Here is a 21691-nt window from a genome sequence, read left to right as displayed (position 1 = left end):
CAAAACACATAACAGTTGTAGAAGGAATTTGTGAATACAATAAATGGTCATCAAATCTTAATATGTTAATATTGTGTGACTGCAGTATTTGAAATGAACTTATGAATACAAAACAATGTAATCAATTATATATATGTTAACATTATGTGTTCGTAATATACAAATTGTGAATTTTTAAAAGGTAATTAAATTGTGAACATTTGGTCTCAAATCCACAGAATAATTTGTGAAGCTAGACATGGAGGTCGCGCAGGGATCTTGTGTACCTAGCTTGCAATCTTACAATTGTGCGTTATACAATGGACTACTACACAACGCTATGTGAACCATGATATAATATGATTGCCAAATTAAATGAAATTGTAGTAGAGTTAATGATACTTTAGTGTTGCTAAAATGAAACTAGTGTATGAAAAATAAAACTAAAAAATAGAGCTCATGTAATAATGCATAATGTTAAATGAAACTGTAGTATAATTAAAATAATACTTTAGTGTTGTTATGATAATGAAACAAATGCGTGTGAAAAATGAAATTAAAAAATAGAATACATATAATAACATATATTGGCAAATAATTATCTAGCAAAATTTGGCAAAATATGATATATATATAATGAGATCAGAGTAATTGATTTAGGAGAATCTTATAGGTATAGAGCCATAGAGGCATAAGGCATGCAGGAGAAGCTAAGGCCGGGTAGGAATATGTATGTTATCACCAAATAATAATAAGCTGATAGTCATAGACTGTATAATTAAATAACCTTCTGCATCATTACCATTCACGTGTTCTCCCTTAGACTTATATTTTTCTTTCTTGAGCCAGCAACTATATATATAATTAACACCTTTCCACCATTTACTAATTAAATTATATTATTGTTTACCACTTCGATCATTTACTTCAAAATGTAAACATTTACTCTCAGTATATATACACACTACGATGGCTTCGGTTCATCCGTCAACACTAGTTCAATTCATTAAACATACATGCATTATCCATCTATCTAAGTGTAGTGGGGCAGGTAGGATGTCATTTTGATTTAGCTTCAAACCAAACTTCAATCTATACGCTTTCATCCTCGCTATTTTAATCAATCTACGGATGGATGGATAGATAGATAATGCATGGAGTACGTACCTCATTTAGGGTGCATTTGGTTCATGAGTTTATACACTATGAATAAAAATTAAAATTATAATTATTGTTTGATTGATAACTTTTTAGAACACAATTATAGGATTTTTTATTACCCCTTCAAATTAAGAACCACATTCCTTAATTAAAAAGGGTATCATTCCATCTTATATATTCGTAATTTGATTTTTTAAGTTTGGATTAGTGCTTTTAAATTTTTGTTTTGATTTTTTTGTTCATGTTAGTGCTTTGGATGTCATTATAGAGTAAAAAACATTTTTGGTCCTATATTTATAGTGGCACAGATAATTTTAGTCATTTTAAAAAAATCAGACAATTTGTGGACACCATTATTGTGACGAGGACAATTTTGGTCCTCCGTCAATATTCCCGTTAGATGGCCTGTTAGATAGGGGGTAATTTCGTCTTTTCAGATCTCCTTCCTTCTTCCCCTTTTCATTCCCGTTCTCAGCAAGACCTAACATTGGAAGACCTAATGGCGGAGCTATGCTGCTTTTCCCCTGCTTTAATGACGGGTTTTCTCTTTCTCCTCCATCAACAACATCGGTGTCTGAACTCCATGCCTTGAGAAACATTATTCTGGAAACATTAGTACATGCGACACAACTCTACCTAGGTTTCACTAAAAACTAATCCAGATCGAAACCCAAGAAATTAAAACTATCCTGATGATAAAGCTTAGTGTATCTCTGTATAATTCTTCTTGTATCTCCACAATGAGCCTTCACTGGATTCCTGCCTGATGGTGGTGGTGGTGGTGGTGGTGGTGGTGGTGATGATGTATACCCTTATAGGTCATTTTACATGTTAAGCGTTAACCTAAACAGCTAATTTTACCAAACATTTTTTACAAACCGTTAATACAATCCGCTATCTGATAACCGCTAACTAACACAATTTGCTAACCGATGATTTTCAAACAAGCTCTATATGTTTGGTTTAAATTGTGGAAATATATTATTACCTTTTCTGGTTAATGATTATATTTTTAGGTTATGTAGATCAATTTACTATAATGTCCACACACACACACACACACACACACACACATATATATATATATATATAGAAAAGATATGGTGCGAAGAGTCTCCTAAGTGAAACATGGGGTGAGATATGCGTCGTTGATCAAATCTAGATCAACGGCTCAAATCAATGAAAATTTAAAAACAAAATGCGCTTCTTGGGAATACAAAAGCTAAGTGTTAAAATGTCACATCTTAATTGTTACAAAGACGCACATTAAGGGGCCGTTTGATTCACGGAATGTTAGATTACCTTAGGAAATGTTAGATTGCTGGGAATATTAGATTACTGGAAATATTAGATTCCTATGTTTGGTTAAAATTGAGGTATATATATATATATATATAAATTAAAATAAATAAATAAGATAATGGTATCATATATAATTACATGATCTTGAACTTGAGAAACAAAATAATTTTATATGCTAACATAACGTAATAAAAATATAAATATATAATTACAAAAATAATTATATATATATATATATATATATATATATATATATATATATATATATATATATATATATATATATATATATATATATATATATATATAATAAAGTTCAAATGCGGCGGGGTCTTCCCGTGCGGCGGTGCAGCGGAATTCCAGAATACACCAACAGTGTAAGAAAAACACACCATAGTGAAATGCAATAAAACATCACAAAATACACAACAGACTAAAAAAAAATACACCATATAACTCACCACCCCCAATGGTGTATTTCCGAATAGTGTATGGTGTTTTTACTCACACCTAATGGTGTGTGTTTGGTGATGCGGGGTTCTGTTTACTCTGTTTTTTGTGGTGTATTTTCCTAACGTTGATGGTGCATATTTGTTGAACTATTGGTGATGCCGCACCGTAAGAGATCGCCGCACCGTAAGACACCGCCGCACCTGAACTCGCCTATATATATATATATATATATATATAATAATAAGCTAACATAAAAAATATATCTTTAAATAATTAGAATTAAAATGGCAAAATTTATAAATATCCAAGGTTATCTTACATAACCTAAGAAAATGAAGGGAATCACATTCCCTTCAAAATTCTATGTGGAGGGAATGTTCCATTCTTTGGGAATGTCATATTCCCTGAGAGAATATGAACCAAACATAGGAATGTAGGCTCAAGAATGTCACATTCCCTTGGTTATGTAATATAACCTGAACCAAACGCCCCCTAAGTGTTAAAATGACGCGCATTAATGTTAAAGTGGCGTACCTTAAGTGTTAAAGTGACGCAACTTAAGTGTTAAAATGACGCACCTTAAGTGTTAAAATGACGCACCTTAAGTGTTAAAATGACACACCTTAAGTGTTAAAATGACGCACCTTAAGTGTAGAACTTATGCGCCTTAAGTGTAGAACTATCGCACCTTAAGTGTTAGGACGCACCTTAAGCTTTACAATTACGCACCTTAAGTTTTCTAGAAGGAGAACTGACGCACTTTAAGTGTTAAAATGACGCACCATAAACTTTGAAAATACGCACATTAAACTTTCAACAATACGCAAAATTATCATAATGCCACAACTTTTTTTTTTAATTTACGTTCATATATATATATATATATATATATATATATATATATATATATATATATATATATATATATATATATATATATACTAGTTTTTCACGCGCATTGCGCGAATTGGATAATGCCCAATGTTTATTTTTAAATAAATACTTCATAGTATATCAATGCAAGATTATATGGAGATGTTCATGCATAGGTAATTGAATGTTGAATTTGTTTATTTAAATCGGTAATTCGAAGTATATGAATGCAATATAATATAGGAGAGATTGATTATATTGTCACTTAAATAATATTTGTAACTTTGTAAAATGTAAAACGTTAGTCTAAAAACGATAGTTTAAATAAAGAGTAAAAGACATTTTTGGTCATAGACTTATAGTGACACGGACAATTTTAGTCCTCTTTAAAAAAATCAGACAATTTGTGGACACTCTTATTGTGACGAGGACAATTTTAGTCCTCCGTCAATATTCCCGTTAGATGTCCGTTTGAGCGAGGGTAATTGTGTCTTTTCAACAATACACCTCTTTCTCCTTCACCAGAGAAGCGTTGCTCCGGCATCCTCCTCTGCCCATGTAAATCGAACATCAACCCAGAGAACAATATTTGAACATAAAAAAACTAAAAACAAAACATTTGAGAGATGGTGGAAGTGTATGAGTTAGCTGTGAACCACCAACCCATGATTCGGCGCCCGGAACACAACCTGCCGATCATAACCGCTATTGCCCCCAGAACAGCTATCACCGCAAGAACCCCAATCACGGGTCCGACCATGCTACTAAGACATCAACACCATAGACATCTAGAAAACTCTACCCGAAATCCTAAACCTTGAAAGAATTTGTTAAAAGGATATCCATTTTCCTTCAATTTCCACTCTATTTTTCACTAATACCTTCACACAATCTGCTTCCTCTGTAAATTTAATGAGAACATTTCTCGAATCAAGAGATCTGATGTGCACCTTGCCTGTAATTGGAAGGATTTTCTGAAATTGAGCCCTAATTGCTTCAAATGCGGAGGATGGGATGAGGAGGGTGGAGAAAGAGGAGGTGGCGGCGGCGGAGGCTCAGATCTGTTCGGATCTGGGATTTTTCGCACGTTGAAGCTGACCGTGAACTCCATGGGAGAGGATCTGTTCTCGGCAATCAGCGGCGGCGGCGGTCGGAGCTCGTCGAGGAAGACCGTCGTCGCTGCTAGAGGGACTTCTCTCGTCGCCACTACCGCACCCTATCGCCGCTTCGCCGGAAAACCAAAGGACGTCGCCGGTAGGGTGTTGCAGCTGTTGATGAGCTGTGCTACTGTCGATTTGCCATTGAGAAGAGGGATAGACGAGAGAGAGAGACGGGATGAGAAGAGGAGATGGGGGTTGTTGGTGGATTAAACTTGTTTGTTGTTGGCAAGGAAGAAGAAGGTTGAGGATGGGTGGTATTGTGGCTGCCATTGTTGTTGTTTTCGTGAATAGAGAGAAACAGAGAGAAAATGGATCTGTTTTGGAAAAGACGCAATTATCCCTGCTGAAACGGTACATCTAACAGAAATATTGACGGAGGACCAAAATTGTCCTCGTTACAATAAGAGTGTCCATAAATTGTTTGATTTTTTTAAAGAGGACTAAAATTGTCTGTGCCACTATAAGTCTAGGACCAAAAATGTCTTTTACTCTTAAATAAATACTACTTTTGGTTTGAATTTCTCTTAGTCTTCTTAATTCTCTTTTAGGTAGCATTGTTATTGTCTTAATCTTTAGTACTTTTCCTATTCTTTTTTATTGGTAGTGTGTCATGTTCAATTGAGTTATTGGTGGTAGTATAGACTATAGAGGGCAACGTCATGCAATGAGATTATGGTGTAGGAAGCTCCGAAGCTGTGGATTTGGCTTGTTGTGTATATGATTGAGATCTTAGTTGTACTATGAACTTTTGATCTTGCAAACGCCTGTTGATATTTGGCAGTGGCAGTTTTCCCCTCTACATGTTTCATTTGTTTTGAAATGTGTGTCGTAGATTCTCATGTGAAAGTATTGAACAAAATATTAATATTTATTATATTTGTAGAAGGTTCATTAGTAGTACCTCGTGTTCTAGTTTCATAATTTGTTTACTTGATAGTAACAACAATGACTCTGGAGGTAGTTTGAATACGGATGCCGCAATATGCTTAGTTTCATCAACAATTTCCACATCCATTTTGCACATTCATTTTGAAGTTCATATTTTTGAAATTAATACGAACGCGTCTAGTACTTGATTTTGTGTGTGTGTGTTTTTGTAAATTTTTTTTTTTTGTTGAATTTATACTAACCTTGGAGTACCACTATTGTCTTTTCACCACAATGTATGCAGTTAAATAGTTTGTCACTTTGTGTATAAACCTTTTTTAAACAGTGGCTACATCCTATATACCAAGTGTTTTTGTTGTCAAGGTTGATACTGATTTTGCCTTTAATACAAGTGAGTCTAGAAAATAAAATGAATTATAAATTTATATTAGTTATAATGTATTTAAATGATGCACAATAAGTATTTTTTACATACATGATCAATAATGAATGTTGCAATGATGGCTATTTTTGAAATTTCTTCATTTTTTTTGGATTTGCAATATTGATTACAGCACTATTGTAGTCTCAACATCTTTTCAATGGGTCAAGCTAAGTGTGTCATGATGCTCTATTGCCATACATTAACATTTTTAATAATGAGTTTTAAATGTAGCTAAGTAAGCTAATGATCTAATTACCATTTATATATTATTATCAGCATAAAAACATATCAATCATTTAGGTGTTCTGCTCGAAGTACTTTTGGTTCAACCATTATTGTTGAATGAATTCTTGTGGATAGAAAAATTCATAGTTTATTTAATGAATAAGATTAGATAAGGTAATAAAAATTTATACATTTTAAATCATCTTAATAAAGAAATACGATTTACCTTTAAAATGAACAACTTTGATATAATCCAGAGATATTACGAGGTAGTTTCACGCTTCGATTTATTGTGTTATTTGAATACCTGTTTAACTGTTTTGTCAACAAATCCTCCCCAAGTAGTTAATATGATTGGCTTCAAACTGTTTTTTTCATGGTATTAATAAAATACTTGGTAAATAAATATATTACATTATATTGTATTATAACTTTGACATTAATTACAAGATAGTGTAAAAAGAAGACAATGGACAAAGGGGCGCCCTCAGGTGAGAACGAATGCCCAAGACAGAACTGAGAACCAATCGCAGTCTTCCACATGTCCAGATTTAACGGATTAGATGTAATTTTTTTTTTTAAAAGACGCAGTGACATTTTCGTAAATAACTCAACCTTTGGTGCAAGTAACATGTGTTAAAAGTGTAAGTAACTGGTGCAAGTGTGCAAGTAAAAAGTACAAGTAAATCATTTAAAAGTACAATCAATTTCACTTAATAGTGCAAGTAATTTACCTTTTTAACATTGATGCATCTAATAATAACGTCTTTCACATTGATGCACTTAATGATAATGTTTGGTTCAATTAATGATTTCGTTTTTAGGTTCAACTAATAATAACGTTAGATGCACTTAATATTGATGCAGTGTGCATCATTTGTTGTACTTTTAATACATTTTAGTTGCCCCTTTTAATACATTTTATTTGCATTTAGGTGCATTATATGAAATTGTTATTTGCATTTTTACACAATTTACTTCCATTTATATACACCAAATATCGGGTTCTATACGATTAACGATATAACTATATAAATAAAATAATTTGTATCAACACTATTGACAACTAAATTTACAAATTTGGATAAGAATCAGTACACTTACATATTCACACCAGATACAACACAATATTTACACATGAGAATTTTCGTGTACAAATATTTGTACTTGAGACGTAAAGTACAGTTGCTTAAACTAACAAACGGGGCAAGCGTATCCGTTATCCCGCCGCAGTGATGGGACTTAACGCCGTTAGTGTGTTTAACGGCTACCGGCCCGTCGTCATGTCTAAAGCCCGGCCAGCGTATTATCTTTCTCTTTCTTTTCCATATTTTATTTTTATTTTTTAAAAATTCTTTTGTTTTGCCCTTCTGTCTCTCTTTCTCTCTCCTGTGATTGATAGATGAGCTAGCTCATCGGAGATCCTCGCGTAGGAGCGTTTCTGGTGACCAGGTCTTCCTTTACACTCCTCCGCCATAATTTTCTCCTTTTTTATCAATTTTGTACGGTGCTGTCAGTTTCAATTATAATCGACGGCCAAGCGATCTCCGAATTTTCTATTTGTATTGTATCTCCAATTTGCTTATTTGCTCCCTCCCTCGTTCTCTCCCTGTGTCTCTCCCTCTCTCTTTCCCTCTCTGTGCAAAACAGAGCAGGAGGAGAGAGCAAGTGCGAGCGAGGGGCTTGGAATTACCGCCGTCCATCGCTCGCTGGAGCTCGGGAGTTTCCGATCGAGGAGGAGCGCTTGCCGAGGAATAAAGAGACCGGCCTGTTGTAAAAGGGACATATATACCGAGAGGAAACCGGAGATAATATATTCAGAGAATTCATTCCGTTAACGTGCATTGTAGAAATAACGAGGCACGGAGAGAGGAAGGCATCCAAGCTTTGGTGGTTCTTGCACGGAACACATTCACCTAGATCGCTTCTTCAATCTTCCTTCCTTCCCTTGCCTTTTGCCATAATTTATTCTCGTTTTCTCTCTAAGCATCCATTTCCTTTCCTATAAAATCTCCTTTGCCGTTGTGACCCTTGCTCCCTCTGCGAATTTTGTTTCTGGGAACTTGCTCTCGCATTTTGTGTCCCACCAATGATGTTCATACTCTAAAAGGTGCGTGCTTTATTATTTATTTATTTATTATTTATTTTTCTAAAAAAACTTGTGCCTACTATTAAGCTGAATGTTGCATCATTTCCAAGTTTTAGTTTTAATGTTTTCGACCCACCAGTGTTTGAACTTGGATATTTTTTATTTTATTTTATTTTTTTTTTGGGAACCTGCATATCGAAATCTTATCTTGAACTCATATGTAACAAGAGTTTGAGCTGAAGCTGTAGCTGCAGCTGCCATTTCCATCTTCTCGATCTGTACAATTGAATAATTTCTGGTGTTTCCGTGTTTTTTTTTTTTTTTGGGTGAGATTTTATTTTTTCACTTGGTCCGTTGTATTTTTTTTTGAGAAACGTAAAGGTTCAATTTTTTTTTCTTTTAATCTTCCAAAAAATAAAAGGAATTGAAGGAGCCTGATTTGGCTGTTTATTGAACACTTATTTGCTATATATGATTGGATTGTGCACCAGTTTTGTTGAAAGTTCTAACTGAAATTTGGATAAGATCAGAACTTGGAAGGCTAATAATGAAACTCATCAGTACTTCATTCTTGTGTTTCTTCATTCTTATTGCAGCTCTTTGAAGCAGGACATTGCTGATTTTTCCTACAATTGGGTGTATTTGATTGTTGGTGAAAGCGAATGCTATTTGTCTTCTGTTGAGTTTTTCTAGTGCTTTTTCAGTCCAGATTGCATAATGCCTTCCCAGATGATGGACCCACAGGATTTGTCTCCGTCCTTCTTTTCTGAGGACTTGCGTTTTCATGATGAGGTACAAATTGCTTCTCTTACATTAGTAAAGTAATTTCTTTGATGTGAATTTGTGAATGCACTCTACACAACAGAACTCATCACCTCTGGGTGACATCTCTACCTCAAACTTGAAAAGTGGCTATTATTAGTTTTACCTTCATGTTATCTTTCATAATTGATTTTATTTTTCAACAGAGCCAGAATGGGTATTGGAAGTCAAATAGCCTGCATAATTTCAATGGTGAGTAGTAATATGTGTTGATTGGTTTGCTTTAGTGTATCATTGCACAAGTTCTAGTCCTGTTTTGTTAAAACCATTAGAAACTTTTAACATGATTGTTTGTTTCTGTAACACCTGCACATGTGAACTAATTGGAGAAATGGAATCAGTATTGTTGACCCCAATTAGATTGGTATTATGGCTTGATTCAGTAAAGTTGGAACAGTCATATATGAAGTCCGTGAAACATTTTATCTAAAAGCTAAAGATACTCTGTTTCTTACTAATCTTATTGAGCTGTGGGGAGAGAGAGAGAGAGAGAGGACTGTATCCACCTTCCTGGATCATAAAGGAAGTAGACTCCCTTCAAGAGATCATGTAAAGCAGTGTCATTTATCATGAGTTAGCAAGAAGTTTGGCATGTTTGCCAGTAAATGCTGCTTTTCTTGAGTGCACTTATACACAATCATAGTACTTCACGTTTCTGTAAATCTCTCATTATTTGTTAAATGAGTTAGTTTTTGAGTCCAGATATATATTATGGAAATTATTGCTTTCCTAGTCCTAGTGCAGCTATTTAGTACAGTGTAAGATCTGGGAAAATTGGCTCATTATATGTTTTAACATGGTTCTATGAAAGTTTATTCTTCATGAAGTATATTTTAAAAGAGAAACTTTCATGAGTGTTTCCCCCAGGACCACAAGCAAGAGCTAAGATTTAAGTTGTTTCTCCTTTGGGGTTCGTAAGGCTTGCCTTTAACTTCATTTAATGCCTTTTCACAGGTCTGAAAACAGACAGAACATTCAGAGTAGGAAGTGTTCCTTCATTGCCTTTTGAGAACCAGATACCTATGGGTTGTCAGATGACAAAAGGTTATGAGCTTCCTAATTCTTATTTACATAAAGATTGGAAGGTAAATTGTTCAATACAAAAGCAAGCAATTGGATCAGAAAGAGCTGCCAGCCACTCTTTGCCAAGAACTCTTGATCACAACTTAGGCACAGCATCTATTTTCAGTACAGAATCTACGTCTTATGCAATGGAGAGAGACAAAATAAATATACTGGGGGCTCAACATGAAAATGGTCTTTTTTCAAGTTCATTTTCAGAGTTATTTAGTAGAAAATGTAAGTTTTCCGTTCTTAGCTCCAGTGGCTCAATTCATTATTGTAGTTTATGTGATTGATCTTGCTAATTGCTACACGCCTACACTGCTTGCAAATATGAAGCAATTCCAGTCAATAACTAATACTTTATGTTTCTCATCTTTAAATTAGAAGAGAACATAATTGACATTCTGGTAATTACTATTGCAGTGCAACTGTCAACAAACAATTCTCTATATGGACATTCCATGGGCGCCACAGCTTCACAATATCAGGAAGAGGAACCTTTGGAATCCCTTGAAGAACTTGAGGCCCAGACTATCGGAAATCTTCTACCTGATGATGATGACTTATTTTCAGGAGTGACTGATGGGCTCGACTGTGTTGCTCAACCCAACAACAGAGATGATGGAGAAGATCTGGACCTGTTTAGCAGTGTTGGAGGGATGGACTTGGGTGAAGACAGTTCCTCTTCTGGACAAAAAAATTCTGACATGCTCTTAGGGGGATCTATTGCCTCAAGTGCTGGGAAGCACCCACTCGGAGAGCATCCATCGAGAACACTCTTTGTGAGAAATATAAATAGCAATGTTGAAGATTCTGAATTGCAAACTCTTTTTGAGGTGGGTAATGACCTAAAAATTGTTACTCTGAAACCCCTTGCCTCCAAACCCCCAACCACACACACACACACACATATATAAGTGTTTACAAATCTGATGGTTTTGTTTTATTTTTGATTCTTGAATAAGCAGCAATATGGAGATATTCGCACTCTATATACAGTGTGCAAGCATCGTGGTTTTGTTATGGTTTCCTATTATGATATTAGAGCAGCCTTAAATGCAATGAGAGCTCTCCAGAATAAATCATTGAGACACAGGAAACTAGACATACATTTTTCAATTCCAAAGGTATGTTTAACTGGATTCATTGTTCCTTTACACCTGTACTTTTGTAGTCATCCATAAAGGTCATTTTGAGTGCTGATCTGATTTCTAATGTAATATCTGTAGTGAGCTGCATCGCCTGAGTTGTTTTTTGTTTATCTATGTTAGGACTATCCACCTGAGAAAGATATCAACCAGGGTACTCTGGCAGTTTTTAACCTTGAACCTTCTGTGTCAAATGATGAAATTCGTCGTATCTTTTGCGTGTATGGGGAGATTAAAGAGGTGATATTTTATGCTGAATGTTTGCATTTTGTTGGTGTATTAAAAATTGCTAATTCATCTTCCTTTGGGCAATATAGATCCGTGAGACTCCGAATAAAAGCCTTCAAAAGTTGATAGAGTTCTATGATAGTAGGGCTGCAGAAGCTGCTCTTCATGCCTTGAACGGTAGCTATATTGCAGGGAAGCAGATTAAGCTTGAACCAAGTCATCCTGCTGGTTCTAGACAGTATGTTCTTTTAGCTTTCATAAATCCCTATTTCATTTGTCTTCTTTTAATCAATGTGGCTAGTTATTAAAGAAATGGAGATTAAATATGGTGTTAAAGGAGATAATATCCATACTTCTGTTCCTGGAATAGGCTTGCAAATTACTGAAACATAATATTTTTAATGTTTTATTTTATTTTCTTTTTAATTATTCGTCTTGTGTTTTAAAATTTGTACTTCTGTCATTCTTGTATTTGGAACTTCTGAGAGTGCAACCATGATATCTTTTTATTGTTATCTTGTGTTTGCAATCTTTGCAGGTTGCAACCATTTTCTCCAGAGATGGAATGTGATGAGTCTGGTCTTTATTTGCAACAGAATGGCTACCCTAGTGGCTTAACAACAGCATATCCTGGTATTATTTCTCAGAAGCATTTATTAATTTCATTTCTATTTGAAGAGAGCAGACATTCATGTAGAATCTTACCAGGCCCATGCACACTTGGTGGAATCCCTTCTAGCTTGGAGAATGGGACTATGTTTGGTGCAAACTCACCAAGTAGAGCTCCCCTTACTCAATATTTGGACAATTCCTTGAACCATGGGATGTCACTGAGTCCCAGCAGCAGCTTATCCTCACTCGTCAGGCTGGAATCCGTGGGTAAACAATCTAATCTCAGTGAGACCAGCCACTTACGGAGTCAAATGAACATTGAGTTTAGGGGCAAGTCAAATGGCCGCCCTTGTTCTCTTCCAGAATATCATGACGGATTAAGCAATGGAGTTCTCTCCAATTCTCCAGGTGCCATGGCGACAAATATAAATGCCTGGCCATCTGAAGTGATTGACAAGCAGCAGTTCTGTCGAGTTGGCTCAAATGGGCATTCAATGGGATTAAATGATGGTGGTAAGTGCAGAATTACATGGACCCATATTTTCTATTTTGGGTTCTCTCATAATTTCAGTTAAACAGTTTGTGGATTAATAAAACCAGTGACTCAAATTGCAACACTAGACAAAATAAATAATATTCATGATATAGACCGATAGAGTTTTGTAGCTACTTTACTCCTTGAGTCTTCTAATTTGAATATTAATCTTCTCCCTTAATTAGTTATTCACTTATTTGTGAGAGTACTAAAGAGTGAAACCATTTTTTATGTAAAGAAGATGCTACATTGTAGAATGTCTCCCAAAGAAAACCTCAATCCGATGTCTTCAGCATTTCCTGATTTTCTAATTATGCATACTCTGCTACCTTGCTCAGTTTTTGGTCCCACTGGAAATGGTAGCTGTACCCCATCTGGACGTTCATATGCATGGAGTACTTCTCCCCGTCATCAGCCTCAAGGCATGATGTGGCCAAACTCACCATCACTTGTCAGTGGAGTTTGCACTGCTCGCCCACAACAACTGCATGCTGTTTCTGATGCACCTAATCACATGCTGAATACACTTTTACCAATAAACAACCACCATGTGGGATCAGCTCCTTCTGTCAATTCTTCTATTTGGGATAGAAGACATGGGTATACTGGTGAATCTCCTGAAGTTTCTGTTTTCCACCCTGGTTCTCTTGGTAGCGTGCAGATTTCTGGTAATTCATCCCATCCCTTGGAGTTTCTTCCTCATAATATGTTTCCTCGGGCTGGTGGAAATGGTATGGATTCTCCAATCACTTCAAAGAGTGGTGGGTTACCCTCTCCTCATCAGAGGTGTTTGATGTTTCCTCCAAGGGGTCAAATGATTCCTATGATGACTTCAATTGATTCTCCAAATGAGAGGACAAGAAGCCGAAGAAATGAAGGCTCTTCAAATCAGACGGACAACAAGAAGCAGTTTGAGCTTGACATTGACCGAATTGTTCGAGGAGACGATAAGCGGACAACACTAATGATAAAGAACATTCCTAACAAGTATGCCACAATTACTTTATTTATAGATCTTTTGAATTTCTTTCTTTTCTTGATGCTGGTGTGACTAGTAATTCCATCAGACTGATATAATTGTTAGTTTAAGAGGAAAGGTGGTGTTAGATTCCTCTAGGCAAGTCCAGGTTAGACGCAACCATAACTTTTATACAAGTAGGATATTTGGTTAGTGCATCAGGTTTTCAGGTCAAATGACTCTTATGCTGGTTGCTTGCAATGTTTGTGTGCACAAGCATATAGAGATTCTGAAACACCTGACATGATTTTTGTCGAACTTGGTTTTGGATTTGTGGACATTGCAAATTGGTTTTGCTAATCAATATTGAGTACCTGGGTTCACTTTCTTTCTCATATCATTACTAGGTGGAAGTTAATAGTATATGATACATTTTTTGGGGGGGAATTGTCTTTGTATTGTTGTCAATGCTCAAGTTTAGTAAATAAATGGGGATGAGTTTCTTCCATACCATATTTGTTTCTTGTAACATGTCTATTTCTTCTCATGTTGGTGATACTAGGTACACATCAAAAATGCTTTTAGCTGCAATTGATGATCGCCATAAAGGAACTTATGATTTCATCTATTTGCCCATCGATTTTAAGGTATATTTATAATTCTATATTAATTTTGGAAGATGGTTGTTATACTATGGATATTGCATCTTTACTGTTGCTGCAGATTCATGACTTTATATTTGGGTTTTTATTTTAATTAATTAATTTTTTTCAGAACAAATGCAATGTCGGCTACGCATTTATCAATATGACTGATCCTTCATTCATTGTTCCATTTTATCATGTAAGCTTCCCTCTTGCCCTCAGTAAATAATTGATACTTTGTGTATCCTGTTGCTATGTGTGTGTTTAATACTTAATAGAGAGTTGATCTGACAGGCTTTTAATGGCAAGAAATGGGAAAAGTTCAACAGTGAAAAGGTGGCATCACTTGCATATGCTCGCATCCAGGGAAAAGCTGCCCTTATTGCTCACTTCCAGAATTCTAGCTTGATGAATGAAGATAAGCGATGCCGTCCTATTCTTTTCCATACTGATGGCCCCAATGCAGGCGATCAGGCATGATTATATATCCTTTACCTTAACTTGTTGGATTTGAACTTTTCATGGCCATTAAAGTGTTTAGTCTCTCCCCATTTTACAGCACTAGTTCCCTCTTCATCTATAGAGGTTCTTAGATCCTTGCATGGCAGGCGAGAAATGTCTGCACTGAAGATAACAGCTTAATATATGTATATATTCTGTTTCTGGGCAGGTGCCCTTCCCCATGGGTGTAAATGTGAGGTCAAGACCCAACAAGAGTCGAGGCAGCACAGGTGAAGAAAACAACCATGAAATCCATTTAAGTTCATCAAATGGGGAGTCATCTTGGCATGGAGAGGTCTTCAAGGATTCAAATTAAAAAAAAAAAATGACTGGACTGGACTGGACTGCTTCCTAGCTCATTATTGGCACTACTAACTAACCTTCTAGGGATGAGACTAATTTCACCCAAAAATTTTCTTTTATGTACATTAAGGGTGGTCACTGGAAAAAAAAAAAAAAAAAAAAAAAAAAAAAAACAGAAAACAAAGGAAGAGAAGGCTTCCTTCCTTGCTTTTCAGAATTTTGCTGAATTTTAATTGACAAGCAATGAGCATTGGCCCCCATATTCTGCGGGGCTGCCGTGTAACTGTAATACCTACCTACCTACCTCGGCAGGCGGCCAGATCCCTAGGTGGAGCGACTGCTGGAGCTTCAAATTTTGGAAATACTAATTGTTTGTAAAGAGAAAAGGATCGGAGAAGAAGAGTTTGGCGGATGGGTGAAGAAAGGAGTTGTCTCTACCAAATTTTCACTACTTCAGATGAGATGCTGCTGCCAAGGCAGAAAGAGAAAAATTTTGTTGTGAAAGTTTGATGTCGAACATTTTTTGAATGTTAAAACAAAAAAAAAAAAAAAAGCATAGCTATGCTAAGTCTTACTTAGATCTCGGCTGTAACCTTTTCTTTTCGTTTCTTTTTTGAGTGTTATATTAATATTAATTAATTAATTTGCATGTTAATCAGATGAGATGTTATTGACCTTGCTTAGATTATGCTGTCATGGACATGGACTTTGAAATCTCAAACCTCCTGCTAATCATTCTTTTCTTTACAAATGCTGCTACTCTTTTTTTGATAGACGCGATGCAGTCAAATTAGAGCAAACCAATTTTTTTAACTATCAAAATTTAATCACAACCAATGTGCGTGCCAATGCCCTAAACCAGGAATTTATGGGTAAAATTTTAACAGAGCAAACCAAATTTAAGTGCATGTCCCCAATCTTAACTCTATCATTTCTTTCACATCATTATTTTAACAAAAAATAAAATTACAGATTAGTCAGGAATATATTGATTAGCCAATTAGCATGTAATGTGATGGCATCTGACTTGTGCACATGCAGCAGTGATGGTAGCGGTGGCATCTGACTTGTGCACATGCAGCAGTGATGGTAGCGGTTGATTTTTTATATTTACCCATTTTGGTAATGCTTACTAAACTAGTGAATTAAGCCCGTGAATATTGTGAATACTTTTATTTTCAAGTGGAGTGGAGGATAGGGAGTGAAGTGTAAAGAAAATAAGGGGAGGGGTTAAGTGGCAATGTATATATTTTGATTTTATTCAAAATGTTACGCTAGAACCCTACTACTTTACTCTGCTAGTGGCAAGTGGCAAGTGCTACTGTTTTTTGATTTCGATTTTCGCATGCGTTATTCATTTCATGCTCTCATCAGCCGCTCCCAGTTTCTGCTCTGCCGTCCCTACTGCGCCATCTCCACTCGCCGCCTCCTCCATTCTCCTTCGATCACTATGCAACCCGCCGCCGCCGACGAAGACTCGCTTCGCAAAGCTCTCGCAGAAAAACACTCCAGTGTCGAACTCCAAGGAAAGGCAGTCCGTCAATTGAAGGCGTCAGGCGCTTCCAAGCCTGACATCGATGCCGCCGTTCAAGCCTTGAACGCATTGAAGCTCGAGAAGGCGTCGATCGAGAGCCAGCTCAAATCTTCCCTCGCAGGTGCTGCCGGCAGGGATGCATACCGTCAGGCCGTCGCCAACACTCTCGAGCGCCGCTTGTTCTACATCCCCTCTTTCAAGATATACGGCGGCGTGACCGGTCTTTATGACTACGGTCCACCTGGCTGTTCTATTAAGGCCAATGTCCTCGCTTTTTGGCGTCAGGTTTGTTTGCTTTTCAGTTTTAACTTGCCTAATAAATGTATAGAGCAACTTTGTAATCTACGGACTACAGTATTCGCAATCAGACTGCTGATGCTATTTCAAAAGTTTCAATTGGAATTTGCATGCATGTTCATCTGTTTTATATGCATAATAATAATAATATCCAGTATGTGATAGTATTTTGCTTTCCCTGTCCCATTTCAGCACTTTGTTTTGGAGGAGAACATGCTTGAAATTGACTGTCCATGTGTGACACCTGAGGCTGTCTTAAGGGCATCAGGTCATGTTGAGAAATTTACAGATCTTATGGTTAAGGATGTGAAGACTGGAACATGTTATCGAGCTGATCATTTGCTCAAGGATTATTGCAACGAGAAGATTGAGAAGGACTTGACTATATCTTCAGAAAAGGCTGCTGAATTGAAACATGTGCTTGCTGTCTTGGATAATCTATCTGCTGATCAACTTGGTGCAAAAATCAAGGAATATGGTATCACTGCACCCGATACCAAGAACCCTCTTTCTGATCCTTACCCATTCAATCTAATGTTTCAGACTTCAATTGGTCCTTCTGGCTTGAGCCCTGGGTCAGTATTAGTTGTCTTGCTTGGATATCTATGACTGTTATTGATGCTGATTGCGAGTGGCTTTTGTGATTTGTAACATTATGGTGATTTTTTTTTTTTTTTTTTAATTTTAAATTTTGATGTGATGCAGCTTTATGCGTCCTGAAACAGCACAAGGGATATTTGTGAATTTCAAAGATTTATATTATTACAATGGGAACAAGCTTCCTTTTGCAGCTGCTCAAATTGGTCAGGCTTTTAGAAATGAGGTATTAAATTTTTAAGCATCAAATTTAGGATTTTATAACATGCACCTTTGCGCTATATGTTTCTGATGTGGATGTAGTTTTATTATGAATTTTACTATCTAGTTCTAACCGGTGCTTGAGATGCTTAAATATGCACTGCATTTGTGAAAACTGTAAAAAGAAACAGAATTTGTAACTTATTAATCAACATTTCCAGATATCACCGCGCCAAGGTCTTCTCAGGGTCCGTGAGTTCACTCTAGCAGAAATTGAGCATTTTGTTGATCCTCAGAACAAATCCCACCCAAAGTTCTCTGAGGTTGCAAATTTAGAGTTTCTAATGCTTCCTAGAAAAGAACAAGTATCTGGGCAATCTGCAAAAAAATTTCGGCTGGGTGAAGCAGTTTCTAGAGTGAGTTTCTTTTATACTGCTTTACGAGTGATCTTCTTCCTATTTATATATTATGCTACATTGATTTCAACATTTTCTAGTACAACATTTTTGCCAGGGAACTGTCAATAATGAAACACTTGGATACTTTGTTGGGAGAGTCTTCCTTTTCTTAACACTACTTGGAATAGATAAAGATCGTTTGAGATTCAGGCAACACCTTGAAAATGAGATGGCCCACTATGCTGAAGATTGCTGGGATGCTGAAATTGAGTGTTCTTATGGTTGGATAGAGTGTGTTGGTATAGCTGATAGATCTGCATATGATTTGCGTGCTCATTCTGTAAGATTTTATCCCCATCACTTGGTGTGCTGTATCTTCAACAGCATCTTATTTTTATTGTAGTCCTTGTAATGCTTTTTAGATTCTTAAATCATTGTTTTCATTACTTCCAAGATATTCATGCATTCTAGAAGTTGAAATTTCTGTTTGCACTATTGACATGAACCTTAAAAATTTTATGATGCGTTTTAGGTCGTTGCCTAGTTTACTCTAGTACAGTTTACATTTTGGAAGAATGAGTTGCAATATCTTACACTTCAAAAACGATTACTCTTAGTCTGATATAGAAGGATTTGTGTATTCACACTATTATGCTCACTGTTGTCTATCAGGAAAAAAGCGGTGCACCTCTTGTAGCTCAGGAAAAATTTTCAGAGCCTAGAGAAGTGGAGGTAGCGAATGCTTCCATTTAATTAGTCATTTTTTCTTTGTAATTATGTTGCAGGGCTTCTAATCTCTTTGTAATGCTATGCAATGCTAGAAACTTGTTATAACTCCAGTAAAGAAGGAGCTTGGCTTAGCGTTCAAAGGGAACCAAAAGATGGTTGCTGAAGCTTTGGAGGTACTCATCAAAGTTCTTCCTCCTTTTTACAAGACATATATACATGTATAGATCTCATCTAAGTAGAGCAGCTTGACTTAGAACATTCAATTCTACTGGTCCATAGGTCCCCAAGTTCCATAGAAAGAGATTTCTTCAAATTTTGTGCTAAAAAAATCTGTCCTAAATGGATATGAACATCTTAACTTTTTCGACCACCTCCTAGGATGGTATTTAGGACATCATTGATATTTCAACCATGGTAGCCTAAATGGTATTGTTGGTGCTATTCACTATGTAAGTAGAACTGCCCTTTCTTAACCACGAGTCAATCCCTCAATCAAAAATCAGTAGAGAGGGTTAGATGCCCTTGTTAAGAAAAGTAGTCTGTATTTCTATTTGAATAAAAAAGGAAAATAGAAGATTGAAGCTGAATGGGTTTGCTTGCTGTATTTTTCTTTATAATAGGCTATGAATGAAGAGGTTGCTATGAAGATGAAGGCTGATTTGGAATCCAAAGGAGAGGTGGAGTTCCAGATATGCACTCTTGGGAGAAGTGTCACAATTAAGAGAAATATGGTGTCTATTTCAAAAGAAAAGAAGAAAGAACACCAGAGAGTGTTCACACCTTCTGTCATTGAACCCTCTTTTGGAATTGGGCGGATCATATATTGTCTTTATGAGCACTCATTCTATACAAGGCCTAGTAAAGCTGGAGATGAGCAGCTAAATGTATTCCGCTTCCCACCCCTTGTTGCACCCATCAAGTGTACTGTTTTCCCACTGGTTCAGAATGAACAGTATGAAGAAGTTGCCAAGTTTATCTCCAAATCCCTCACTGCTTCTGGAATCTCACATAAGATTGACATCACAGGTGTGCTTCAAGCCTTGAATGTGTTGCTGTTTTATAGAATTTATATATTGATGATAAAATAAACTATGTGCATGGGGCTGCTTCTACTACGTGTTTAGTAGCTTATGGAGTAAAATCCAAGTGGTGTGCTCCCTGGATTATATTGTGTTTCTATAGACAATTTTGAGCAGTTGCATATGTATCCAACCAGCATGCCAGGCTTAGTTGTAATTTAAGTTGATATTGTGTAGGTACTTCAATAGGGAAGAGGTATGCGAGAACAGATGAACTAGGTGTGCCATTTGCTATCACGGTTGATTCAACATCGTCAGTGACGGTGAGAGAGAGGGATAGCAAAGATCAGATTCGTGTTAGTGCAGAGAAGGTGGCATCAGTTGTGAAGGAGGTGAGCGATGGACAGAAAACGTGGGCAGATATTCTGCAAATTTATCCCATTCATTCTTCAGGGTCCGCAGAGTGAGCGAGTTCGTTATCTCACCAATTGCGCCTGCAGCCGCACTTTGGAGGATAACTGTTACAGGGGGGTATATGGTCTTTCATCTGGATTACTTTTTCCTCTTTTTAACGGATATTGTTGATTAAGAAATGTTTACACAAGTCTGGAATGTTACAACTTCATTATCAAACCATTTGATATAATTATCACAAAACATAAAGTTTTGGTATGAAATTATTTGTTCTTAAAGGTTTAGATATAATTGTTACTAGATGCAACTAACTTACACATATATATGCATGGTTCGGATCAAAATATGAATCTGTTAAGAATTAGGGAACTAGGAATGAATTACAATTTACAACCATCAAATAAATGAAAGAAAAAATGTGATGGTATTTTTTTAGAAATACGATTTAAATAGGCTATTGAATTATATACCAAATTGCAATTAGATCATTCAATTCAAAAGTGTCTTGTTGACCAAGTAATTGGATGATGTGGTGGTTATCAAATTATATTTTTTAAAAAATTATTGAATAATTTTTAAATAAAAAGAAGAAAAAACCTGTTGGCTATCCCTTCCCCCTCCTTCGTCCCTGGACAGGCTCTTCGTGGTGATGGCGTTTCAATTTGGGTAGCTTAAATTCCAGTTCCTCGTTGCTTGCTTTCTTAACCGTCGCGCTGGACTGTCGTGCTTCTTCTACGTTACTAGACTGGAATAGATAACCCAAACCTTAATTGGATCATAACATGAAATGTTGGGTTGGGATTAATACGTCTCTGTTATAAGGGAAAAATAGAATAGAGAGAAAAAGGGGAATCTCATATCCATTCATCTCTATGTGTTACATACAACCATAACACATCTATATATAATATACAAATATAACGGAAGACATAATGGAGACATAAATAAAAAATTGTTACAACTGTTATATAATCTATAATAATGTCCACATAATAATATATTTATAACACTTCCCCTTGGACATTATTTGTCCATGACCTTGCCTCGTTAAAGACTTGCTAGGAAAACCCTGTGGGAAAAACCTAGACAAGAAAAGAGTATAGTAGAAAATATATTCACGCCTCATTAAAAA

At 36.1% G+C, this 21691-nt stretch overlaps 2 protein-coding genes across 5 annotated transcripts; both read left to right on the top strand.

Moving 5' to 3' along the window:
• The first annotated feature begins 7815 nt into the window (after positions 1 to 7815).
• LOC109183734 (protein MEI2-like 4) lies at positions 7816 to 16091 on the top strand. Of its 4 annotated transcripts, none has more exons than XM_019333794.1 (16): positions 7816 to 7917; positions 8316 to 8575; positions 9151 to 9346; positions 9523 to 9568; positions 10331 to 10675; positions 10865 to 11277; positions 11410 to 11568; positions 11713 to 11829; positions 11907 to 12055; positions 12356 to 12450; positions 12526 to 12942; positions 13303 to 13951; positions 14485 to 14569; positions 14697 to 14765; positions 14861 to 15040; positions 15237 to 16091. In XM_019333794.1, the coding sequence occupies exons 3-16, from the start codon at positions 9272 to 9274 to the stop codon at positions 15381 to 15383; spliced, it is 2946 nt and encodes a 981-aa protein (XP_019189339.1). In that variant the 5' UTR covers positions 7816 to 7917; positions 8316 to 8575; positions 9151 to 9271; the 3' UTR covers positions 15384 to 16091. The 4 variants fall into 4 exon arrangements, with proteins under 4 accessions (XP_019189339.1, XP_019189340.1, XP_019189341.1 ...); XM_019333795.1 differs by having other exon boundaries at positions 7816 to 8575; positions 15237 to 15390; positions 15421 to 16091; XM_019333796.1 differs by having other exon boundaries at positions 7816 to 8575; positions 9164 to 9346.
• Positions 16092 to 16691: 600 nt separating this feature from the next.
• LOC109183735 (glycine--tRNA ligase, mitochondrial 1-like) lies at positions 16692 to 20843 on the top strand. The gene is made up of 9 exons (XM_019333797.1): positions 16692 to 17189; positions 17394 to 17776; positions 17907 to 18024; positions 18221 to 18415; positions 18513 to 18737; positions 19070 to 19129; positions 19219 to 19299; positions 19747 to 20152; positions 20383 to 20843. The coding sequence occupies exons 1-9, from the start codon at positions 16716 to 16718 to the stop codon at positions 20610 to 20612; spliced, it is 2172 nt and encodes a 723-aa protein (XP_019189342.1). The 5' UTR covers positions 16692 to 16715; the 3' UTR covers positions 20613 to 20843.
• The last annotated feature ends 848 nt before the right edge of the window (positions 20844 to 21691 follow it).

The sequence above is a fragment of the Ipomoea nil genome, unplaced genomic scaffold (genome assembly GCF_001879475.1).
Source record: "Ipomoea nil cultivar Tokyo-kokei standard unplaced genomic scaffold, Asagao_1.1 scaffold1161, whole genome shotgun sequence".
NCBI classification, from domain to species: domain Eukaryota; kingdom Viridiplantae; phylum Streptophyta; class Magnoliopsida; order Solanales; family Convolvulaceae; genus Ipomoea; species Ipomoea nil.
This window is presented reverse-complemented; position numbering and strand designations above follow the sequence as displayed.